General features: G+C 45.3%; 1 protein-coding gene across 7 annotated transcripts in view; it reads left to right on the forward strand.

The window, feature by feature from the left end:
- LOC123504736 (SH2 domain-containing protein 3C-like) overlaps window positions 1-27,500 on the forward strand; it is a 315,439-nt gene that overhangs the window by 78,426 nt on the left and 209,513 nt on the right. For all 7 annotated transcript variants that reach the window (XM_045255494.1, XM_045255495.1, XM_045255499.1 and 4 more), the window contains one exon: window positions 1,671-1,822. In XM_045255494.1, coding sequence (XP_045111429.1) covers window positions 1,671-1,822 — 152 coding nt within the window. The remainder of the gene's footprint in view (window positions 1-1,670; window positions 1,823-27,500) is intronic.

The raw sequence follows: 27,500 nt of genomic DNA on the forward strand, positions 1-27,500 counted from the left end.
AGGGCATTGCTTTGGGTCTTTGTTTAATCTGTTGCTGTATTTATAGAAGGCATTGACCACCACCACCACCACCACCACCACTGTAACACCACAGCTATCACCATCACATTCAACCTGTCCCTAAAAAAGGTGACCACTCCAATCCTTCTAACTACCGCCCTATAGCTTTGATTTCCTGCCTTTCTAAAGCCTTTGAGTCTATCCTTAATAGGAAGATAATGAGGCATCTATCAGCTCACAACCTTCTCTCTGATTGCCAGTATGGTTTCCGTAAAGGCAGATCTACTGGTGATCTTCTTACTTTCCTAACTGAATCTTGGTCATCCTCTTTAGGGACTTCGGTGAAACCTTTGCTGTCGGCCTTGACATATCGAAAGCCTTCGATAGAGTCTGGCACAAATCTTTAATTTCTAAACTACCCTCCTACGGATTCTATCCTTCTCTCTGTACCTTCATCTCCAGTTTCCTTTCCGATCGTTCTATTGCTGCTGTAGTAGACGGTCACTGTTCTTCCCTAAAACTATCAACAGTGGTGTTCCACAGGGTTCTGTCCTATCACCCACTCTCTTTCTATTATTCATCAATGATCTCCTAAATCTGACTCAATGCCCTATCCACTCCTATGCTGATGATACCACCTTGCATTATTCAACAGCGTTCAACAGACGCCCAACCCAACAACAATTAAATGACTCAAGGCGAGATGCTATAGGACGCCTAACTTCTGATCTTTCACTTGTTTCTGATTGGGGCAGAGAAAACCTGGTTTTGTTCAATGCCTCAAAACTCAATTTCTACAACTATCTACTCGACATAACCTTCCAGACAACTATCCTCTCTTCTTCAATAACACTCAACTTCCCCTCTCCTCTACATTAAACACACTCGGTCTATCCTTCACTAAAAATCTAAACTGGAAATTTCACATCTCTACTCTTGCTAAATCAGCTTCCAAGAAGTTAGGTGTCCTGTGGCGTCTTCGTCCATTTTTCTCTCCCTCCCAGCTGCTTGCTCTGTACAAGGGCCTTATCCGCCCGTGTATGGAGTATGGCTCTCATGTCTGGGGGGGATCCACACACACAGCTTTACTAAACAAGGTGGAATCTAAAGCTTTTCGTCTTATCAACTCTTCTCCTCTAACTGACTGTCTTGATTCTTTAAGTCACCGCCGCAATGTTGCATCTTTATCTGTCTTCTACCGCTGTTTTCATGCTGTCTGCTCTTCTGAACTTGCTAACTGCATGCCTTCCCCTCCTGCGGCCTCGCTGCACAAGACTCTCTACTTCTTCTCATCCCTATTCTGTCCATCTTCCTAATGCAAGAGTTAACCAGTATCTTCACTCCTTCATTCCCTACACTGGTAAACTCTGGAACTCTCTACCTGTGTCTGTATTTCCACCTGCCTATGACTTAAACTCTTTCAAAAGAGGAGTGTCAAGACACCTCTTACGTTAACTGGACCCTCCTTTTAGATTTTTTGTTTTTCTTTCTCCTACTTTCCTCTTAACAGGGCCTGGCAACCAGCGGGATTTTTTTTTTCCAACACTGTTTTCCCTTGGCCAGTGCCCTTGTAATGTAAAAAAAAAAAAAAAAAGTGAAATGTGACGAGGGATTTTCATTACTCTAGACTTTACTCTCTCACTTACGTATTTTATTCTTTTGCTCTATAGGAGGATCACTGATATCCAGTCTCCGTCGAGGGGCGTCGCTGCGCAGGATGTCGTGGTTGCCTCGGCGTCCGCACCTGGAATGCAAGGCGTGGCTCTCCTCCCTCGACCTTCGTCAATACGCTGAGTGCTTTGCAAAGTTCGACGGCGTGGAGGTGAGTAATAGTGTGTATAAGTGAGTAATTGAGTTAGTTAGTGAGTAAATAAATTTATTTACACACAAAACTATAAAAAAAATAGAATTGCAAGTGAATAATTGAGTTAGTAAATAAATTTATTTACACACAAAACTAAATAAAGATAAAAATTGCAGTCAGAAATTAAGACAGTCTGCTAAGTCGAAGATTCTTCCAGACTGGGATGAATTAAAAAGTAATATTTATGAATGGCGGAAAGCTGCATCAACAATATCAACCAAAAATTTCAATGAACGAAAAAAAATATATATATATTTAAGCTTATAAATTCAAATCAGTATGCATACATACATAATATAGAGAGAGAGAGAGAGAGAGAGAGAGAGAGAGAGAGAGAGAGAGAGAGAGAGAGATGAATCATAGGCTTTTCATCTTATCAACTCCTCTCCTTTGACTGTCTTCAGCCTCTTTCTCACCGCCGGAATGTTGCATATCTTGCTATCTTCTACCGTTATTTTCATGCTGACTGCTCTCCTGATCTTGCTAACTGCATGCCTCCTGTCCTCCTGCCTAGCCTCGCTGCACAAGGCTTTCTTCTTCCTCTCACCCCTACACTGTCCAACTATCTAATCCAAGAATTAACCAGTACTCTATCATTTATAACTTTCCCTGGTAAACTATGGAACTCCCTATCTGCTTCTGTATTTCCAACTTCCAATAAGTGTTCTTAATTTAAGAGGGAAGTTTCAAGACGTTTATCCCTTTTTAGAAGGGCCAACTCAGTCGAATCTGCAAGATGACTGGCAACTAAGCGAGCCTTTTTTTTCGTTTTAAGTTGCCCTTTGGCCAGTTTTCCTCTCTTACATAAATATTTGTGTGTGTAATTCACTGTTTGATCTGCTGCAGTCTCTGACGAGACAGCCAGACGTTACCCTACGGAACGAGCTCAGAGCTCATTGTTTCCGATCTTCGGATAGGCCTGAGACCAGGCACACACCACACACCGGGACAACAAGGTCACAACTCCTCGATTTACATCCCGTACCTACTTACTGCTAGGTGAACAGGGGCTACACGTGAAAGGAGACACACCCAAATATCTCCACCCGGCCGGGGAATCGAACCCCGGTCATCTGGCTTGTGTGTGTGTGTGTGTGTGTGTGTGTGTGTGTGTGTGTGTGTGTGTGTGTGTGTGTGTGTGTGTGTATGTGTGTGTGTCTGTGTGTGTGTGATAGGAATACATAGGTTTGTTTTGCATACTCATTTCTCTCACATGGTACAATGAAATCACGTGCACTTTGGGGGCCGACGGTTGCCCAAGCACACGGGTTCGAATCCTGGCTACAGTCCGAGAGTAGAAAGGGCTTCCACTTGGGGTAACGGTTCCCTAACTAACGGGTGGGCTTTCAGATAGGAGGTACTCAAAACACCTCCTTCCCGTGAAAAGCCCATATATATATATATATATATATATATATATATATAGAGAGAGAGAGAGAGAGAGAGAGAGAGAGAGAGAGAGAGAGAGAGAGAGAGAGAGAGAGAGAGAGAGATAGATAGATAGAAGGTACTCAAAACACCTCCTTCCCGTGAAAAGCCCATATATATATATATATATATATATATATATATATATATATATATATATATATATATATATATATATATATATATATATATATATATATATATATATATATATATATATATATATATATATATATATATATATATATATATAAAACCTTTCATTTTCATTGTATTGCATGTGCTAGAAAATTATTTTAGCACACAAAAAAGTACTAAAGAAAGAAAATACCAAAACATCAAAGAAATTCGTTCCGATTCTCAATCAAATTATTCTTTATTTTCCTTTTGAATATTAAGATATTATAAGTTTATATGTTACGGTCATTTTGCAAAATTGGTCATACTCGGCCATTATATAAAAAGACCAAATTCGTGGTTACAATGCAAAATTACCTAAATATCTTGACATTTTTGGGCAATTTACAGTATTATCTTTGGTCAGTTTACAAAATGTCCCAACAGCAAGTAGTTAGTACGTTCAAGTTTATCCAAGTGATTCAGAATTTGTTCGTATTCATTTCTTGACAATAAACTCAAAGTATTTGATGCTTTCTTTTCCTCAGCCGTGACCAGTTTTGTATATAAAAAAAATATTTTCCATTGTACAGATTTTCAGAGCATAATAAGATGCACACAAAGTTACTGGGAGTAACACCACGTTGCCCGTCCTCTCCTGACTTTAGCTGTGTCTTACTGACAACGACCTCATCAGTCAGCTACCATTATTTTTTTTTTTTTCCCAGCTCGCACACAAAGACAATAATTGTCTAACTACCAGTTTGGACATAATGTAAACTGACCAACAATAATACTGGTGGATTTAAGACCATTTTCAGGAGTTTGAACACACACACACACACACACACACACACACACACACACACACACGGCCCGGTAGCTCAGTGGTTAGAGCGCTGGTTTCACAAGCCAGATGACCGGGGTTCGATTCCCCGGCCGGGTGGAGATATTTGGGTGTGTCTCCTTTCACGTGTAGCCCCTGTTCACCTAGCAGTGAGTAGGTACGGGATGTAAATCGAGGAGTTGTGACCTTGTTGTCCCGGTGTGTGGTGTGTGCCTGGTCTCAGACCTATCCCAAGATCGAAAACAATGAGCTCTGAGCTCGTTCCGTAGGGTAATTTCTGGCTGTCTCGTCAGAGACTGCAGCAGATCAAACAGTGAATTACACACACACACACACACATTCACACCTATACACACACACTTGGTGGTGTAGTGGTAGCACGCTCGACTCACTATCGAGAAACCCCGAGGTCGATTCCCGGGACAGGTCATTTGGGCAAGACTTCTATTCTCGTTTGAGGCCCTGTTCACCTTGCAGTGATTAGGCACTTGGTGTGAGACGGAAGTTGTGACCCGCTACTGGGTAGGAGAAACAAACTCCAAACAAAAACAAATGCACACGGGTTGGCATCACCCAGGGGCCTTGGTCGCTAGGCTTCTCTGGCGCTATAAATAGCTGCCGCGCATCTTATGTCAGATGCCACCATGAGAGTTGTGTAGACTAAAGGTGTATGAATGTTAGTATATAAGAATATATGTATAAGTAGGTTTAATATGTAGGAATTTTCAGCTCTGTACCTGTACTCGCTGCCATTCAAATAAACCGAAATATATTATTATTATTATTATTATTATTATTATTATTATTATTATTATTATTATTACAAACACATACACCTATCTTTATCTACCTTCTATCGTTTACTCACTTTTTTTTTCCATCTGGCTACTTTCTGTTTGAATATTTTGTAAACTGGCCAACGATAATACTGTAAATTGTCCAAAATCTTTTTGCAATATGTCGAGATGTTTAGGTCATTTTGCAATGTGACCACGAATCTGGTCTTCTCGCATAATGGCTGGGCATTTTGTAAAATGACCAGTTTTGCAAAATGACCTTAACAAATAATTTTTTTCAAATGTATTGGTAATGTGTTCTATATTCGAGTATCAAGAAAAGAAATACTATTCTTATGAATGAAAGATGTATGAAATCGCTGAATTTGAATGTTTTTTACTATTTTTCTCTTGTTACTCGTTGTCGATCTATTAATGAAAAAAACTGTCTGTTTCTTTAATAGTTTTTAAAATCAATAACAACAATAGTATTAATGAATTAAATTGACATTTAGCAGATTATGTTTTGGAAATATTTGTTTAATCAAATTTTCTAATGAAAAATGTACATCTACAGACTCTCTACTGTGCCACTACCAATCCATTTAGAAAAGATGGACTAGTATAGTCCCACTTAGAAATGCAATAATATAGAGAGGAATAACCTAGTGTGTAAAAATACTTAACATTGTGTCTGGTGTCAGTTGTTTCCTTACTTTACATACGAAAGACTGTGTGTGTGTGTGTGTGTGTGTGTGTGTGTGTAATTCACCCCAGTCGCCTGCTGATCACCCAGCCAGTCTTCCCCATTACGGAGCGAGCTCAGAGCTCATAGACCGATCTTCGGGTAGGACTGAGACCACATCAACACACAACACACACCGGGAAAGCGAGCCCACAACCCCTCGAGTTACATCCCGTACCTATTTACTGCTAGGTGAACAGGGGCCACACATTTAGAGGCTTGCCCATTTGCCTCGCTGCTTACCAGGACTCGAACCCGGCCCTGTCGATTGTGAGTCGAGCGTGCTAACCACTACACTACGCGGTGAGTGTGTGTGTGTGTGTGTGTGTGTGTGTTTCACTGTTTGTTTGATCTGCTGCAGTCTCTGACGAGACAGCCAGACGTTACCCTACGGAACGAGCTCATAGCTCATTATTTCCGATCTTCGGATAGGCCTGAGACCAGGCACACACCACACACCGGGACAACAAGGTCACAACTCCACGATTTACATCCCGTACCTACTCACTGCTAGGTGAACAGGGGCTACACGTGAAAGGAGACACACCCAAATATCTCCACTCGGCCGGGGAATCGAATCCCGGTCCTCTGGCTTGTGAAGCCAGCGCTCTAACCACTGAGCTACCGTGTGTGTGTGTGTGTGTGTGTGTGTGTATCTGGTTGTCTGCGTTACGTTATGCATGTGTTTGTCTTGAAGTGTGGAGGATATCATAGTTAAGTCTCTTTAATATGACTTTGTATGTCATGTGTGTGTGTGTGTGTGTGTGTGTGTGTGTGTGTGTGTGTGTGTGTGTGTGTGTGTGTGTGTGTGTGTGTGTGCGCGCGCGCGTGCGCATGCCTTGGTGGTGCCTCATTCTCGATCTTCGGTGTGAGTGACAGCGTTCACCTGGTACTGGTGACACATCCTCCTCAACTTTCTCTGTATCTAAGCGGGAAGCATAACAGCAAGATAAACTAAGCCACTTCAAGGCAGCAGGAGAGGAGGGCGACAGGAGGTCAGGAGCATAAGGGGCAGTGTGTCGCGGGGAGGAATAGGAGATTGAGGGGATGGAAAAGTGGAGGCAGAGCAGATCCCGGTATCATTTGAGGCGGGACTGAAGTGTTTGACCACCGGCATCTTGACATTGTTTACTACTCCGCGGTGACGAACGATCCCACTTATGAGCCTTGTCAGGATCCTCCACGGAACGCCACAGCGCTCTTAGGAGATACTGACGGTGTGGTTTTGGGGTTCGGAGGTGGAGAAGGGCAGGACATCTTTGACAGTTGATCGAATGAACCGAATCCCGCACACAGATCGCAACCTGAGTAACAATAGCGTGTCTTCTTGCTCCACATGCCATCATTAGGACGTCGCACAAGCCCTCGAAGGCGTTACCCGTTCGACTTTTGAATCTTGCGTGGCTTTCGTCCGGGCGAATAGCAGATCTGGGGCTACAGTGCTCTGGATCCATCCTGCCGCCCAATCAGTAGGCAGATTGTGACTAACATTGAGCGAATCAAGGAGAAGGGAAGTTTAACAACACAGTCAATGGATGAGGTGAAGGTCTATGAGGAGGCATCCTAATGGTTAACTCTATCAGAGTGGGAGGTGTGACCGAGTGTACTAAATGTATCAGCAGCGTGTAATCCGCCACCAGCACCTCTTGCCAACAATGTGTATCGAGGAGGGATGGAGGGCAAGCGTGAAGTGGCTGGTAAGAGAGAGAGAGAGAGAGAGAGAGAGAGAGAGAGAGAGAGAGAGAGAGAGAGAGAGAGAGAGAGAGAGAGAGAGAGAGAGAGAGAGAGAGAGAGAGAGAGAGATCAAGTGGTCAGATCCTTCTGATTTCGAGAATTGAGTGAGTTGAGTTCAATAGCACCCATCTCTCCCTCCCTGTGTGTGTATGTGTGTGTGTGTGTGTGTGTGTGTGTGTGTGTGTGTGTGTGTGTGAATGTTTTCGGGTCATTGGTTCTATGACCTTACAAAGACCAACTAACCTTTTCCCAGCCTCAGATTAGCTCTTTTGTTCAAACACTTTTCATTTTTTTTTTTTTTTTTTTTTTACCTTTTTATGACCTGTTGTTATGACAGTTTAATGTGTCTTTCCTTTCCCCAGTTGAAAGTTGTATTATTATTACTTTTATCATTATTATTAGTAGTAGCAGCAGTAGTGGTGGTGGTAGTAGTAGTAGTAGTAGTAGTAGTAGTAGTAGTAGCAGCAGCAGCAGCAGCAGCAGCAGCAGCAGCAGCAGCAGCAGTAGTAGTAGTAGTAGTAGTAGTAGTACTAGTAGTAGTAGCATCAGATGTAGTAGTAGTAGTAGTAGTAGTAGAAGCAATAGTAATACATAATACTACACTAATACCTCTGACCTTACACCTTCCATAGCAACAACACATACATACACACACTACACCTTCACACACCCTCACACACACACACGCTCGGTAGCTCAGTGGTTAGAGCGCTGGCTTCACAAGCCAGAGGACCGGGGTTCGATTCCCCGGCCGAGTGGAGATATTTGGATGTGTCTTCTTTCACTTGTAGCCCCTGTTCACCTAGCAGTGAGTAGGTACGGGATGTAAATCGAGGAGTTGTGACCTTGTTGTCCCGGTGTGTGGTGTGTGCCTGGTCTCAGGCTAATTCGAAGATCGGAAATAATGAGCTCTGAGCTCGTTCCGTAGGGTAACGTCTGGCTGTCTCGTCAGAGACTGCAGCAGATCAAACAGTGAAACACACACACAAACACACACCGCGTAGTGTAGTGGTTAGCACGCTCGACTCACAATCGAGATGGCCGGGTTCGAGTCCCGGTAAGCGGCGAGCCAAATGGGCAAGCCTCTTAATGTGTGGCCCCTGTTCACCTAGCAGTAAATAGGTACGGAATGTAACTCGAGAGGTTGTGGCCTCGCTTTCCCGGTGTGTGTTGTGTGTTGATATGGTCTCAGTCCTACCCGAAGATCGGTCTATGAGCTCTGAGCTCGCTCCGTAATGGGGAAGACTGGCTGGGTGACCAGCAGAAGACCGAGGTGAATTACACACACACACACACACACATACACACACACCTACCTGTCTACACACCTACACCTAGCAACATCCAGTAGCATTCTCTCTCTCTCTCTCTCTCTCTCTCTCTCTCTCTCTCTCTCTCGTTTAGTGCAGCAAGGTGACGAAGTTACGGTAAAAATATTGACTTGTTTATTATAGAGAGAGGAAGAGAGAGGGAGAGGGAGAAAGAGACCCTACTGATGTTGATAGATAGTTATGGTGGCGGCAGCGATAAAGGAAAAGGATGGAGATGGAGAAGGAGAGAGAAGAGAGTAAGATAAAAAAAAAATTGAGAAAGGACCCCAAAAGGAAGAAAATAAGTGTGAAGGGGCTGAGAGAGAGAGAGAGAGAGAGAGAGAGAGAGAGAGAGAGAGAGAGAGAGAATGTGGTGAGGGGCATCACTCGTCAGTTATCAAGACTGGTTTTCCTGGATCTTAAAACGTTCTACCAGATTATTGAACTTTCCACTCATCACCATTGCCACCAAATACCATCGTTACCTGTATCGTCACCAACACCACCACCACCATCATCACCATTATATAACCATCAGCACCATCATTACCATTCATTTACCCATTTTCAACTTTCCCCATTATTATTACATCTGCCATCATCACCATTAGTTATTCATAACCCACTTCACCGCCATTATTACTACCGCCATCACCAGTTTACACATCACACCACCATCTTTACCAATTATTTATCCTTTTCCCAATTTCACTACCACTATTAATATTGCCATTGTTGCCACTTGTCATTCATAACCTACTTCACCATTTAATACATCAGTACCACCACCGCTACAACCGTCACCACTTGAGAAAATCCTCACTCATCATCGTCAGTACTCAATGCTTCACTATCACCATTCATCACACATCAACACTTCTGTCACCATCACTCAACAAATCACCACTACCATCACCATTCAACAAAGATTTCCACCACTCACTACTACACATCATCAGTCAGCAAAATTACCATCACTATCACCACTCATTACGTCACAACTACTATCATTTCACTCTCACCATCCCTGTCACCACCACCACAGTCAATTATGTTAATCACCACTACCACTCACACGCGAACTGACCAGTAAAACCTGCCCACCACCACCACCACCACCGCAGGTTTTTTTTTTTTTTTTTGTAGCTTTTATAAAAAAATTCTGAAAGACCACCGATTTTTAGTCGTTCTCTTTATATTTTTTCTGTTCTTGATACAAATTCACTACACATATATCACTGGTCATAAAAAATTACACTTGAAAATGATTTATAATATAATCTATTGAGAGAGGAACTGACATAAGACACTGTAACATACAAAAAGTAGAGTTTTTATTGCTATAGTAATCTTTAAGATTCATAGCATTGTAAAGAATAATGTCCATAGATATATTCACAAACGCAAAAGAAAAAAAAACCCGGTCGGAGTCATCATTTCGAGATTAGATACATGAAAAATCTAAGAACGGGTGAATTTTATATTGTTGTGGTCAATCTAAGTTTCCTAACGCTGTAGAATAATAAATAAATAAAAAAAATAGATAAAAAAATAAATATTTTCATGGACACACACACACACACACACATCACTACTCGCAGCCCCCAGCCAATACCCCTCATGGAACACAGCACACACCTCTCTTTCCTGTGGCCGCCTACACCCACCACCTCGCTCCACCACCACCACCACTCAAGGGTCATAAAGACTTACCGACCCATGCCTGACTCTGCCTTGAGGGAGTTTGGGCAATGAGTGACACAACACCCTTGTGACGAGATGTTGGAAGTGGAAGACGTCCACACCAAGTGGCATAATTTTGTTACCACCACAACGGAAGCCTTCCACCGCTATTTCCCAGCAAAGAGCGTCACAGTGCACCCATCTGATACCCCGTGGATGACACCCTGCATTAAAAGTCTCATTAAGTAGAGGAACTGAGCCTTTCATTCCTGCCCAATCCAGTACAGGAAATTAAGGAAAAGAGTGATACGGAAGATAAAGATAGCGAAAGCAAGTCATTACCCAAACAAAATTCACCCACCAACTCAAACTTACCAACAACAGACAGTGGTATGATAAGATTAAGGCTTTTGTGCGGTCTACAAAAGTAGTCCCTGTGGTGTTGGGTAGCTGTCGGGACAGTACAGCCACGAAGGTGAAGGTTCTTCAGTGAAACACGTACTAACTGTAGTAGGTGTATTCAAGCAGAGGAACACAGAGAAAGCCTTGGAAGGACCCCCGTACGCGTGCCTGCCTTGGAGACGCCAGCAAGACTGAGGCTTACGTAGGGTTGCCAGGCGTACGATAATCAGAGGTACAGGGAATACATATGATACATTACATTACATACCCACACCTCCCTCCCCCCTCACGCTCGTAGCACTGTCTCGAGCGGAACTCTTTTCCATGAGCCGCTGGGAACGACGTGGGGCAACTGGGGGAGCAAGTAAAGCAGACGGACTTTTCTCGTCTGACCAAGGGACCACAGGGATATGGTGGGGAGGATCATCACCATGGGGCGGCACTGGGCGTAGGAGACGGCGGTTGCGTCGCCAGACACGTCCGCTGGGGAGACGAACATCATATTCCCTGTTCCTGCTGCAGCCCATGACCACACCGACCTTATCCCAGCGGAGAGACACAGGGTCCTGGATGCGGACTGTGGCTCCAATGCACAGCTTGGGGAGGGGCCTGGCGTGCTGGTCATAGTGAGCCTGCACCTGTTCAGCTCGGGCGGCAGCGCGGCGGTCGCATTCCTCCGTCTTGGTCTGCCAGTCCGCGGAGAAGGACTCTGGGTGGGCAGGGACGCAGGACCGAAGAGGGTGGCCATAGAGGTGTTGCGAAGGGGACCGTCCTGTATAGTTGGGAGAGTTACGCAGCTCCAGGAGACCTCTGGCAAACTCCTCCGTATCAATGTTGCCGGAGGGGGCTGTCTTCAAGATGAGATGCTTCACCGACTTGACAGCCGCCTCAGCATGGCCATTAGACTGGGGATAGTGCGGCGAAGTCACTATGTGGTGAACACCCCAGCGCTCCATGAAGTTCTGGAAGTCTGCACTGGCAAACTGGGGCCCGCCATCAGTGCGGAGACGGAGGGGGACACCCACTTCCCGGAAATAGCGGCAGAACATCTGGATGGTGCGTGTGGCTGTGGTGTCCGCACCACATGGGACGACCACAGGCCATCCCGAGAGTCTGTCCGCAATGACAAGAAAGGACTTGCCAGCGACTGTGAAGAAGTCTGCGGAGACGGACTCAAAGGGCCTGGATGGGTTGTCGTCGCACATCAGGGGTTCCTGTTGTTGGCTCGGCTGGAGGACTTGACATGGTTCACAGGCACGAACAGTATTGGCGATGTCAGAGTCAATGCCAGGCCAGAAAACAGTCTGCCTCGCCCGACGGCGAGTGGCTTCCACACCGCGGTGGCTGTCATGGAGACGAGCAAGGGTGCGGCGGCGGAGAGCTACAGGAACAACGATCCTCTGGCCATAGAGGACAAGCTCCCCATCTGCGTAGAGGTGATCGCGGAGCTTCCAGTAGGGAAGTAGAGAACTGTGGAGCTCGTACCGGTTGGACGGGAAGCCAGATGTCACGCAGGCGGTGAGGTGGGCATATGACGGGTCTGCCCTCGCTGCTGCTCTGAACTCCTGGAGCGTCCGATCGGCGTCATGGTGTGGTGTGTTTTGGTCGGAGCCTTCAGCGTTGGCAGCTACGACACACCGCAGGTGGGCAGTGGCAGCAGTGCACGCCATCTCGTCCTCAGGAGTGGGGTGGCTGACTGGGGCTCTCGACAGAGCATCTGGGATGCGTAGCAACTTCCCGGCGCGCCATACGGCTGTGAAGAGGTAGGGCGAGATTTTCTCCTTCAGACGTTGGAGACGGGGATTCTCGATCGCGTCCAAAGTGTAGGCATTCAGGATCGGGACCAGTGGCCGATGGTCCGTCATCAGCGTGAAGTGCTGTAGGCCTATGAGGTGGAGCCGACACTTGGACATGGCCCATACAACGGCAAGCAGCTCGAGCTCAATGGTGGCGTAGCGCGTCTCAGCGTCAGTGAGGAAGCGTGAGCCACATTGAACTAGTCGTGTGCATCCTTGGCCGTGATCTTGTAGGAGAGCGTACCCAATCCCATGAAGGCGGGAGGCATCCGTCTGGAGGACGACTGGTAGCGCTGGATCAAAGTGGGCCAGAACAGGCGGCTGGAGAAGCACCGTCTTGACATGGTTGAAGGCTTCATCATGGTCCGCTGTCCAAGTGAACGTCCGTTTAGGGCTCAAGAGAGGGCGAAGAAGCTGGGCTGCGGCTGCTATGTCCGGGGTGAACTCTGACAGCTGGTTCACTAAGCCCATAAAGGAGCGGAGGTCAGTCAAGTTCGCGGGCGTAGGAAAGTCCCGGATTGCACTGACGCGGTCTTCGCCTGCAGAGATGCCAGAGGGGGAGAGGTTGTAGCCACAGAATCGGACCTGAGGCTCGGCAACTGAAAACTTGTCCTTGTTGAGGGTGATCCCGTGCTCTCTGCATCTGCTGAGCATCTGATGAATCCTCTGCAAGTGTGTGGGAAGTCATCATCAAAGAGAAGAATGTCGTCCACCACCTTGACACAATTCTCCAACCCTTGAGTGCCAAGTCGCCGCGGTGGCAGTAGGCGTCACCAGTAGCTGCGAAGCCCATGGGGCCTCGGCAATGCCTAAACCGGCCGAACGGGGTGATGAAAGTTGTGAGGTGGCGATCCTTCTCGTCAAGTACCAACTGCCAGTACCCACACAGAGCATCTGCTGTCGTGAAGAAGCGGGATGACGGAGTGACTCTGCGGACAGCGGCGTAAGGTGTTGGTGCTGGGTGAGCTGGGCGAGAAACCTGGCTATTGAGCTTTGTGAGGTCCACCGTGATGCGAACTCCCTTGTCCTTAGCCACGACGACCAAGGGGTGACACCAGGCAGACGGCTCATCGCCGGCAGGCTCAATTATCCCTTGACGCACCATGGAGTCCAGCTCATCCTTGACTTGTTGCTGGAATGCGAAGGGGATTTGTCGTGGTGTGTGAATGGCGAACGGTGTAGCGCCCTCCTTCAGGTGGATCTGCATGGGCTGTGCGACCATGGGCTTCAGGGGAGCCTTCCTCAGATCCTCCTTGGAGAGAAGTACGTCTGAAAACTCACGAAGGAAGTACTCCTGTTGTTACGGCCCGCCCGTAACATACATTACTACCATCACCTCCTCCGCTTGTTACCTCGTTCGCCACCTCTCCGCCTCCCCTTCCACGTCACCGTTTCATGAACCCTCCACGTCACCGTTTCATGAAGCCCCGCTACTGTCCCGAAGTTGGATTCACGCGGCCCCTTTCGACTCAACCGAAAGTGTTGAGCCAGCTCTTGGCTTTCTGGATTGGAAGTTCAGATCCAAGCCTCAACCAGTGAACACAACGCCTCTTGGGTCTACCGTGGGATCAACCATCACCCAGCATTTCACCACTGCGACACCGCATAAGTATCACTTCCCCTCGTCCGTGTTTTCCACATTGCCTCTATATAGGATTAGGATTATTGTTAGGTATTAAGTTGGGTTCTTTATTGTTGTATTTATTACTGTGTTATATGTATATGTGTATGTCATTTTCCTGTGTTTCATGTTATATATCTGTGTTTCATGTTTCTTGTTATATATGTGTCAATTTCATTATGGGTTATTAAAATAGCTTTTTAAAAAAGCTTTTGCATTTCCTCACCAGTTGAACCTGCAGTGTTTTTTTTTTATTGTTATTGTTCACCGGCTCCCCGATGCCAATCTTACCAGTTTAACCGGTGAACGTAACACTGTGCAGCAGAAGGAGACGTGATGTCAGGGAGGGACCGCTCGCTGCACCGGTTAATATGCTTGACCTTGAGAATCGGCTTCGGGAACTCCGGGGAGATGATGGCCAGTTCCTTGCAGTGGCCATAGGAGAGGAGTGGGGTCTGGACGCCATCGTGAACTTGGATCTGGGCGATGCAAGACCTTTGCCCGAGCCGTAAGGTAGCTTGAAAACATCCCAGGGCAGGTGCCATCTCTGAACCGTCCGCCGTCAGCGTGTGCACGGGAGGTAGAGGCTGTAGGCTGTCCCTGGGGATTTGAAGAATGCTGAGGTGTCGCTGGCCAATGACTGTGACGTCCGCGCCTGTACCTGGCAGCATTTGGAGGTGGGAAGTGGATCCTCCATGCGTCAGGTGAATACACACAGGTTTAGGAGTCATGGCCTCAGACGCTGGACTGCGAGTCACACTGCGGCAGGAGCTCTTCTTCTGTGACGTAGCGTGAGAGCTGTTCTGGCTGTGAGTTGCATTTGTTACCCTGCAGCACTTGTCGTAATGCCCCGTCTTTTTACAGGCACGACATTGGGTGTCTTTGGCAGGGCAGTCTTTGCCCAATGGCCCTTGCGGCCGCAGTTGCCACAGGTGCTGTCGATAGCAGGGCACTGACCATATGAGTGCCGGCGGGAGCAACACTGGCAGGGTTGGGACACGTCAACGGCTGCAGGCTTCCCTCGCTGTTCTAAAGGCGGTTGCTGAAGTGAGGAGGCAGCCTTGTCACGTCGCTTTCCCCGTCTGTAGGCAGAGACGGAGAACAGCTGACTTGGAGACGACTGGATGGCGGATGCTGTGTTCCGGGCGGCCTCATACGAGCGGCAGCAGGTGACCAGGTCCTGGAGAGGGGCACCTGGGTCCATAGAGATGAGGCGTTGAACGAGCTCCTCCTCTCTGATGCCCATGAGCAAAACCATCTTCAGCTGGGTCTCAGCACAAGTCACTGGATCACCGGAGCAAAGGTCGACCTCTTCAGCAAGGTTTTCAGGCGGACATAGAAATCAGAAAAGACTCACCCACCGCCTGTTTGCAGCACAGGAGTTCACGGCGGCGGAGAGCCTCATTACGTTGACTCTTGAAGTGGGATTGCAACACATCGAGGACGTCATCCACGGCTAACAGTGTGTCAGGAGCGATCCCGAGAGTGTGTTCAAGAGTCCTCTGAACCTCCAGGGAAACAGACATCCGGAGCTGGATCAACTGCTTTTCTCTGGGAAGGCGCTGCAGATCAATCATGACTGAGAAATCATGCCACCGGCGACGCCATTGCCTGAACATCTGGTAGGTGGCGTCGGCTTGCAGGATGGGCGGACTCTGAGCCACAGGTTTGCCCGTGGGGGGGCCTGCTGTGGACGCAGTGTTGCCACGCGTAGGGGAAATCCCCTACGGTAGGGGATTTTAGGCCTCTGTAGGGAGTAGGGGATACCTACGGGGAAAATCGCCTCATCGTAGGGGAATGTAGGGGAAAATTAAAAATTTTCAACTGTCAATCAATTTCATACACGAAATCAAAATGAGAGATGAGAGAGAGAGAGAGAGAGAGAGAGAGAGAATGACGAGTCTGATACGTGTCTATCCTTTCTCTACCTGACTCGACGATTCGTGTCCAGTACGGCTGGATTCGATCCCGTTAGTGACATTCCTCTCAATACTATTAAGAAACTATAGCATTTACAAGTCTGAAAATCAATATGGCACGACTGAAATTCAACTGAAATTCAATATGGCTTACATAGACAGTCCATCATTTCTTAATATAAGAGGATATTACTTTGTAGACACGTCGGGAGTTAGAATGTGTTAAGTATACCTCCATTTATTTTTTCCATTTTTGAATCAAATTGGTTGCAGTTGGATAAAGTCTATCCTGGGATACTTGCAAGCGAAACCCTGTCAAAACTGAAGCCACACGAAAGAGGGAGCTTTCTTTCACGGTGTAGAAACTGGTACAAAACTGCATGCTGTCAAATTCTAAAAAGGATTAATCTAGTGGATCCAGTTTTTGCGGCACTCAAAGACGTTAACCATGAATACATTTTGAAGGATAAAGCTGAAGTGAACTCAGCAGCAGTCTTGTTTCAGAGGCTACCACGTTTTCTTCCTGATGCTAATGTACAAATCACTGATCGACAATGGAGGTCAATTTTAGTTGATGAAGAGGTGAAGAAAGGAGGATGGGAAAGTAAGAGCATTGAGGAGTTTTGGAAAGAAATGAGAAAAGTAGCTTCATATGAACAACTATCAACCTTCATGCTGAGAGTAACAGCATTACCCCAAAGTACAGCAGAAGTTGAAAGAACATTCTCGAAACTTAACAACAACAAATCAAAACTTAGAAATAAGTTATCGACTAAGACACTGGAATCAATAATTAAAACATACGAGAGATTTCCATCAAATTTTGCCATGACCCCTTCTCTGTGTAAGCGGTATTCAAGTGCAAGAACAAGGTACTTCTCAAAATACTCGGATAAAGATGAAAATGCTATGTTCGTTGAAGCACAAGAATCTTCATAATCATCATCAACCTGCTAAGCATGTAAGTAAACATTTTTTTTCTTTTTTGCATGTGTAGTTTTTATTTCAGTATATAATCACGATTTGTGAGCGTAGGGTAATGTAGGGGAAAATCACCTTGCCTGTAGGGAAAATTAGTCATGGAAGCGTGGCAACACTGCTCCCCCCCAAGGAAGGCAGTTACTCGCTGCGCGCTGGACGAGGGGGATGTGAGGCTGCGAGGTCTGTCTCCGCCAAGGGTGTAGCGTCCCTTGTCAACGGCGAGGGAAGACTACAACGCAAAACACTGCACGCAAAAGCACGACACCGCACACACTGTCACACACAAGAGTCACTGAAGCTCCGTAAAACCCAGGGAAGGGCGTGAAGAGGCAGTGGAGTCCCTGCTGGCGTGGCGGCGATGGCGTCGGGAAGACCCGTGATCCTACTACTCACTGCGCCATGTGGTGTTGGGTAGCTGTCGGGACAGTCAGTACAGCCACGAAGGTGAAGGTTCTTCATAGAAACACGTACTAACTGGAGTATGTGTATTCAAGCAGAGGAACACAGAGAAAGCCTTGGAAGGACCCCCATACGCCTGCCTGCCTGCCTGCCTTGGAGACGCCAGCAAGACTGAGGCTTACGTAGGGTTGCCAGGCGTATGATAATCAGAGGTACAGGGAATACATATGATATAATATATTACATTACATACCCACAGTCACAGGAAGACAAGCTGTACACAATCAGAACCACACATCCTTTTACCAACAGCTAACATGTGGAGTCCCACAGGCAACTGTGTTTCTTGATACTGATTAATGAAGCTCTGACCAACATCCCTCACCATTGGAAGTATGTGGATAACTGCACCGTGGATGTGCCAATTGACAACAAAAACCCAGACTACTCAGAACTTCAAACAACCCTTGACAAACTACTGGAATGGTCATTGGAGAACAGGATGGCAATCAACCACACCAAAACTATGGTGATGCATGTCTGCACCTCCTCGGTGGCAGTCCCCCCTCCCCAGCTCACCCTGACCCTGACATGGAAGCAACACTTTACCACCACAGTGAGGTTGGCGGCTTACAGACTACATGCTACGCAGACTTAAGTCATTAGGCACAGCAACAGATGAGTTAAAGGGGATATACCTCACCTTTATTCTTCCTAGACTCATGTATGCCTTACCAGCGTGATCCTCTTCCCTCACCTCCACTCAACAACAACAACTGGAGGATGTGCAGAAGAGGGCATGCAGGGTCATCCTTGGCTATGCCTTCTATAATTACGATCACGCCCTAACCACCTTGAGCCTCCCCAGACTGTCTACCAGACATCGAGAGGCCCTCATCAAGGTGGCCAGAGGCCTGCTACTTCAATCGCGGCTTCGCCACCTACTTCCCCCTAACGTCCCCCAGCCCAGCTCACGCCACACGTCACAACAATGTGGTTATGCCCATAAGGACCCTTCAAACCAGCCATTACCAACACCATAAACTACTAAGCTAATGTACTAATCTTAAGCCCCCCCCCCATCCCCATATATGTATGTATATATATTTCAGTGTGCATGTACTGCAATTCCTAATAAACCGTATAATATTATTATTAATACTATTACACAAGAAAATAGGATGATATCTTTTTAAGATGTTAGTAATGCAAAAAGTCTAGGAATATCTAGAAATGATATTACAATAGTACAAAAATGTCCCAAAATACTTTACTTTTACAAAATTGTTTGAAAATTAAGGCAAAAATGTATACAAAATCGTAGTAGTATAAGAAAATTTGCCTGTAAATTATGTGAATAGTGGTGAAATTTACTGAAAATTATGTGAGTATAGATAGAATCATAGACTGCTTGTGTCAGCAGAACTGCCTAGATATTGGGCGAGCATTTTCTCAAAACAAAGAAAAGGCATCCTGACTACTTATTTTTACCTAGCCTCATCAAATCTTGAATGTAGCCCCTCATTGTAATGTGAATGGACCCATGAAGTTACGGAGTCTATGATATGAGCCATAGTTTTATTCCCTCTCATTTTAATGTCCAGGAATGTAAAACTGCTTACTCTGTATAAGGGCCTTATCCGTCCCTGTATGGAGTACTCTTCGCATGTTTGGGGGGTTTCCAGTCACACAGCTTTGCTTGATAGGGTGGAATCGAAAGCCCTTCGTTTCATCAACTCCCCTCCTCTAACTAACTGTCTTCAGTCTCTTTCTCACCGCCGAAATGTTGCATCCCTTTCTATATTTTATCGCTCCTGCGGCTCCTCCTGCTGCGGCCACGCTGCACAAGTCTTTCTTCTTCCTCTCATCCCTATTCTGTCCAACTCCCTAATGCAAGAGTTAACCAGTACGCTCAATCATTCATCCCTTTCACTGGTAAACTCTAGAACTCCCTCCCTTCATCTGTATTTCCGAATTCCTACAACTTGTCTTCTTTTAAGAGGGAGGTATCAAGGCATTTGCTCCTCTAATTCTGGCTGACGGTTTTGGCACTTTTTGAAGTCTTTGGAGAGCCAGCGCTCAAGTGAGCCTTTTTCTAACTTTCTATTTTTTGCCCTTGGCTGGCCCTCTTCCCTACGTAAAAAAAAAAAAAAAAAAAACAGTCACGTTACGCGTGTGTGTTGCTAAGATGCTTGAGTTTGTCTTGTGTTGTATTGTTTCTAAGTGAGTCCTTCACTTGAATTATGAGATGCCTCGCATCCCTGCCTGAACCACGTGTGCATTTTGAGGTGAGTGACGTGTTGAAAGCCAGAGACAAAATGATTGAGAGAGAGAGAGAGAGAGAAAGTAAAGCGAGATTAGCTTTTCTTAACGTTTGTACTTTTTTTCTGCGTGCGACTATATGATAAACGAAACTTTTCTTTTCCTATCGTTATCGCCACCCATGAGGCGATGTTGATTAAGTTGTCAGGATAGGGCGACTCGAATGAGTTGTATTTTATTTGGTCAAAACCTGTAGATAAGAGAAAGCCATGACAACACTATGTTGCACAACATAGTAATTACATCTAGTGAACAGTGGTACCTGATTAGACATCATTATTTAGTAAAGTGTGGGTGGGAGGGGAATAATCCTTCACCGGGTCGCATCCACCCTCCTCCAACACCTCCAAACAATGACTGCTGTCGTGCTTACCATTACTTAATCCAAAGATCTTTTTCATGCTAAGTATTATATGCATAGTAAAGTAAAAATACAGCACAAATTAACTTCACATATCCACTCAGTCAACGATACAAAGTATCTTCACCACACTCACGTGTTGTGGGTCCTGTAGGTGGTACGTGAACTCAAACACTAATACGGCGCGTGACAATCCTACTCCTATCACACCCTGCTCTATTTAATCTGTCCTTCTCTTCTGTCCTGATGGTGCTAGGGTGCCTGAGTGCCACGGACACTAGTAGACAGGATAACCTGTTGACCCTTCGTAAAAGAGAGGCATATGTTGACGCTATCCCCCAATGGCTCAGCGATTTCCACTGTAAACATCCTTACATCGACTATTAATCAGGCTTGTTTCTACCCTTATTCGTTATTTCACTATACTCTAATGGTGTATTAACTCCAGAAAAAGCTTAGTTAACATATATTTTACTTATGCTAAATTTTCATGCTTCTTTATCGTCGCGCAGATCCTTTTGCATGTGACGATAATACTCTCTCTGTTGGACTCTTCATCAGAAATCATTCTGTACTTGTCACGTCTCTTACGACTCCCTCAAGCCAACAAGACTTCGTTACTGATCTCACTAACTCCGAGTTTTGTGTTTTCACTTTGTCGCCTGGGAATACTTATAACACCCTCCCTAGCATCTACTGACTCCTAGGCAGCGGACTACCAGTGATGATACCAGCATCCCCAACTCGATAGTCCCTTCTGCTCCGTAAGTGTTCCTGTCTGAAACTATGTATGGGTAGGTATCCTCCTGTCCATCCTGTCCAGAAATGTTCTGCAAGAAGTCGTACATGTTTCCATCTTCGTCTATATGCTTCTGCCATGGTCCAGTTCTTTCTGGCACGTAGGATGTCTGTCTGGATTATCATCATGTGCAGCTGCATTAAGACATCCAGGCCTTTGGGGGTCTTCCAAGACTGAAGTAATTGGCCTTCCGTTCACAACTTCCTCTTGCTTGTCATTATCTTTCCATACGGGTAGGGCTTCTCACAGCTTCCAATTGGCTATCACCATGTTCATCCCCATGTCCAACCATATGCGCAGTAGGATTCCTCTTCAACAAGTGAATCCAATCTTCTGCTAGGACAGCTTCACGCTGATGGGCAGGTTTCCAGTTGTTTCGGGGACAAGTCACACAACTGTGGAGTATGTGATTGAATAGCTTACAGCACTTGTGGTATCCAGAAGACCTCACATATTGCAGCAAGAGTGTTTTCTCGTCCAGCATGTCCTACCTTCATTGTATATACATCTTTGCCAATGAGTTTTGTAACCCTCTCATTCCTCGGCAGTAGGACTGGGTTATTCTGATCTGGGTGTAAGGATGCTTGTTTCAACCGACCTTCTTTTCTTATTAAGCCGTCAGTGCCTAAGGTGTGTTCGAAGCGACATAAGGCTTTGTCTTGTACAGGTCTCTTCTGTGTGGCTTTGAGGATAACCAGTTTTGCTTCTTCCATTTCCTCAGTGTTTAGTCTTCGGTCTTGGGTATGTTCCCTTCCTAATCTTGCAAACTTCCATTTGATAAATCATCTGATCCAGGCTATACCCTTTACCAGCCACTCCCAGGACGAGTATCTAGTCCACAGGTTTTCTAGTAGGTTCCTTCGTGTGCCGCAGTTTGTCATCAAAACTATTCTTTCAGTTTTCACCTCTGGACCTTCATCCACGAGTTTAGAAATGTATAAAGGGTTTGCTAGCCATCTGTCTTCTTGCAGTGATAAGAAAGGTGGACTACATTTCCAGGTAGTCCACAGCTCACGTCATTAGCTGGGTTCAAGGCACACCTTACATACTGCCACTGATCAGGTTTAGTAGCCTTGTGGATGATCGTCAGCTGATTAACCACAAACCCCTTGAAGCGCCTTTCCGTATTATGTATATATTTCACTACCGCGGTGCTATCCGTCCAGAGTACAGATCTGTTAACATACATGTCCAAGTCCTTTCGTAATTGTTTTGTCTGCTTTAGCTCCTAACACTGCTGCACATAGCTCTAACCTTGGTATGCTCCTGTGCTTGAGAGGGGCAAGTCTCACCTCTCCACACACAAATGAGATATGACGAGATCCATCCTCACTAGTTATTCTAGGTAAGTCACTACACCGTATGCCGTTTCCAATGCATCACAATAGTGATGTGCCCACAAAGTGGACTCAGTCATGTAGCCTTTGCCTGTGCTGTAACATCTTTGAATCCTCACTTGCAAGAGATAAGGGAACTCAGCCAACCAACTTCTCCATAAGATCTTGTTTTCTTCTGCCACTGGTTCGTCCCACCTGCACCCTCTTCTGCATTTGTTCTAGAACAGGATATTGGCTCTTATAATGCTTGGGGCAAGAATCCCCAGTGGGTCGAATAGAACTGATCCTGCTCAACAGGCCTCTCCTCGTCTCTGGCCTCCTTAGGATGTTTATCCATACCGTGAAGGCGTCCTTTTCCAAGTCCCATAAGATTCCCACCATTCGTTCTGTGGGTAGGTTTCCATCTTTCCATAAGACTTATTTCACACCTTCTGCTCTCTCATTATACAGAACCGTCTCAAGGACTCCCTTATGGTTTCAGATCCATTTCATCAAGTTGAATTCATCTTTTTTCATCAGTCGCCGTAATGGATGAACGATTATCACAGCCTTTTTGGGTGAATTCACCGATAGTAATAAATCGTCCACGTAAAAGCTGTTACTTAAACCTCTTACTATATCTTGTAGGGTTCTTTCATGGTCTTCAAAGGTCTTTCGTAGTGCAAACCTCACAGAAGGTGGACTCCATACACCTTCAAAATAGGTACATCATCATTTTATAGGTAGTGTCTGCAACTTCTGCCCTTCCAGCCACCACCAAATCTCATCACGTCTCATTTTCAGGCGGAAACTCACTATAATTCACCCTGGTTATAAAATTCTGAGCTGTTCCTTGCTCTTGAGGAATAGCATCACTCTCCATTCGCCTGATTGTCAATGGATTCCTTCTGTCTTCAGCGCGGTTCAGTCTTTGGCGTTTGTGAATCTGACTGATGGTATCTTCTAGGTCGTTTCTTCATACGTATAAGGCTACTATCTTGGCGATTCCCCTTACTCCCTCCCTCAGATCTCAACGGATAAAGGAGGTATTAATGTGTTGCAGGACAGACACGAATTCCACATACTGAGTCCAAAGCACACTCTCCAACCCTGTGTCCAATGTGAAGGCATCTGTAGCAACGGTTTCCTTTTCTTACTATGGATATCCGCTCTTCCACTGTCATGTTGTGGAAAAATCTTGCATTCTTGCAGTGAGTGACCTTCAAGGCACTCATAAATATCATGTTGCTTCCACCTGGTGCTGCTGTCACACTGTGTGTTGTTAGCTTTATTACCTTTAATCTGACGATGAGAAAGGTGAACCCAATCTTGCTCCTAGTACACTAGGCCCTTATTTACTAAATTGAGAAGACAGAGAACGTTTAGTAGTGGGATGGAGAGCAAACCGTAATACACACAAAGGAAACAGCGATGCTCACTACATAAGCCAGCGCGACAGTGCTAAAACTTCATATATATAAGTCATTTTCCTTCTCTCCAACTCTGTGCGGGCGGACCGCACTGCTAGTAACATACGAACGAACGCACACACACGCTCGCCATGTACTTATACATTAAACTCACTATTGTCAACTGAACGACTGAAATATTCACTACATAAGCTCACTACTTAAGCCACCGCGACAGGCTCAAACTTCATATATAAGTGAGTCGCCTTCTCTCTAACTCTGTACGGGCATTGCTAGTAACGTACGAATGAACGCACACACACGCCCGCCATGTACTTACACACTAAACTCACAGTTATTGCCTGAAAGATCACACCTTATATTATGCTGGGGTCACACTGCAGCTTTTTTTTTTACTACGATGTCCCCGACTGTCGTAGGAGGGCTGTCGACGGCACCAATAACGTCATTTTAACGACTTTTGGCCTCTCGTAAAATGTAAGTTAAGTCGTTGATCGCACGATGTCGTAAGATGTTCTTGTTGTCACACGACATCGTAGAAACATTACAACAATCGAGTGCTGCATTCGATTGTCGGGAAGAAATTCACGATAGACAAAGCCATTTCATCGGGCGTACGATGACGTAAGATGACGTTATAGAGAGATACGATGTCGTACATGCTGCTAACGACATCGTTCGACATCGAACGAGTACAAAATCGTTAAAGTACTGAGTTACGACTGGTTTTTTAACATACGTTTGGCAGTAACGCACGAAAACGTTGTCACTAGAATCGTCGTGACCAGTGTGACTGCTCACGCGTTGTCGCCAGTTTAAAAAAAAAAAAAAAAACTAGCCCCAGTTTACCCAACGAAGACCATGGGACAGAGGAAGGGTATGATGGGCATGGTGTCCCATCGTCGTCGCAAGATCTCTTTGGGACATCCTTAGACATCACAGGCCCATTGGACATGAGTATGGAGGGGCCACTTCCGACACCAGTAGTGAACATTCACCTTCAGACCCCCCATGAAGGTGAACGTCCTTCGTTTTGCGTGTCCTTCTTGCACTGAAATATTCCCAACCGTTACGACAGTCGTAAGCAGTTGCAGAAAACTGGCCTGTACGACCGTCGGAGGGAATCGTAATAAGAAAAAATAAATAAAAAAATAGTGTAACCCCAACATTACTGGACTGGAGAATTGGGCTGTGGGTGTTGCTGATTCCTCCCCCAGGTTGATGAATGTCCGGCCTTAGGGCGTGTTGTCCCCACGTTTTGACTGTTATCGTCACCCATAAGGCGATATCGATTAAGTTGTCAGAATAGGGAAACCCTTCACGTTGACTCGAATGTGTTGTATTTTATTTGGTCAAAACCTGTAGATAACAAGAGAAAGCCATGACAACACTATGTTGCACTACATACTAATAACATCTAGTGGACAGTGGTACCCGATTGGACATCATTAGTTGAAAGAGTGCGGGGGGTCGCACCCAATCTCCCTCCAACACCTCCAAACAATGGGTGCTGTCGTGCTTACCACTAATTAATCAAAAGATTTTATTACATGTTAAATATCATATGCATAATAAAGTAAGAATACAACACAAATTAACTCCACATATTCACTCAATCAACGATACAGAGTACCTTCACCACACTTACGTGTAGCGGGACCTGTTGGTGTTAGGTGAACTCAAACACTAATACTGAGCGCGCGCGCGCGTGTGTGTGTGTGTGTGTGTGTGTTTGTAACTGCTTAGCAGAAGAATGCTTGGGTGACGATGTTACTCCTATCACACCCTGTTCTTTTCTGTCCTTCTCTTCTGTCCTGATGTTGCCAGTGTCGAGTGTCACGGACGATAGTAGACAGGATAACCTGTTGACCCTTCCTAACCGAGAGGCACATGTTGCCACTCTCTACCAATGACTCGTTTTCCACTGTAAACATCCTCACATCTCTCCTTTGCCCTACCATTAATCAGGCTTGTCTCTACCCTTATTCGTTATTTCACTATACTTTAATGGCGTATTATCTCCAGTTTTGGCCCTTGGCATTAAAACTTTAATCAACATATGTTTTACTTATGCTAATTTTCGTGATTCTTTATAGTGGCGCAGACACCTTTGCATAAGAAATTGTTAATAGTAAATTTACCAATGTTTTATTTATTCGTGTTTGCCATGTTTTCCATTCTTTTTTAATGTTTTTACTGTTCCAATGAAGCATCTATCCTCATAAATTACCTCACATAAGTTCCCATTGCCTCATGTAGCCTGACACAGCCTTCTGTAGATAATATGTAGATTAATTCGGCTCAGTGGGAAATGAAACAGGCTTTCTTGAAATTTTACATGCTATATGCTTAATTGAAGTGCTTGATTTTTTTTTTTTTTTTTTTTTTTGCGAAATAATTTGTATACAAGTAAAAAAAAAAAAAAGTCTAGAATAAGTACTAACTATTTGGGGACGAAATTATTTTTTTCCATTCCATTCAAGTTTTGATGAGGTTCTAAATAATCTACCATCACTTTGTTACAAATTACTATGGTGTTATTTGGGAAACTCCTTAAACCTAACCTTGTACTAAAACCAGTAAATTTTCCCACGCATCGGTGGCATTAGTTTAGGCCACCTACATCTTTCACTGACCCCGCTCCCCTCTTCGTAACACTATTTTTTACTCGCTATATTACGTAAAACTCTCACTTACATATCATGTCGTGTTTATCCATTACAACAGGTTATGGAATAAACCCTGCAGCCTCGCCATGAATGAAGTCTCTCAGTGGAGAAGTTACAAGTTAGGCATCATAGGAAGAAAAAAATCCTTGGCAAAGAACCAGAGTGGAGGCCATTTTTCTCCTCCCTACACGGTTGACACTCAGTGACAAACTGACTAACAAGTGGCTTTATAGTGATGTTATGATGATGCCCGTCGAGTTTCTTTTTTTTGAAGTTTGATCCTTAATTATTCCATTTACCACTTATGTAATGTTTCACACTTAGACTTGGGCCATCGTAATGATTTATTTCAACCTGGGAAAATGATATACACAAAACAAACCGAACCCTAACGAGAAAAGACTTTGATACATATAACCATCCCATCCATTGATACAAATGCCAAGGAAATATAAAATGGAAATATAATCGGCCATCGAGTGGTCGTAGGACAGTGAAACCCTCACGTTGACATGATACTACCTATATATTTGGGTCATAAACCTGTTGACAGAATATATTACGGTAAAACAAATACAATACGTACGTTCCCCTTTGGTAAGGATACAGGTGAATTTAGGTGCGACTTTCAACAGGTCGCACCCATATTCCCTGTCCCCCCCCCACCTGTATTTCCACCAAACGAGAATGGCTGTGAAACAAGTACATGATACATAATGTGAAGGGACTAACATACAATAAAATGCAATCACAGAGTGGCATGCAGCATAAAACACATTTCAAGGACAATAAACTTACCTGTTGGGGGTTTATTGTGCACTATGCACAACACATTACGAAGGAGATGACGATGTTCCTGTTCTCTCTGTGGCAGCCTGCCGTGGTCTGGCCATATAGGCCTGGCATGGGGTATGGAATAGTAACCTCACCCGCCGACACAATACTTTTCTGTCCACGGGTAGGACAGTCAGCGTTTCGAAA

This window comes from Portunus trituberculatus, chromosome 17 (assembly GCF_017591435.1).
Source record: "Portunus trituberculatus isolate SZX2019 chromosome 17, ASM1759143v1, whole genome shotgun sequence".
NCBI classification, from domain to species: Eukaryota; Metazoa; Arthropoda; class Malacostraca; order Decapoda; family Portunidae; genus Portunus; species Portunus trituberculatus.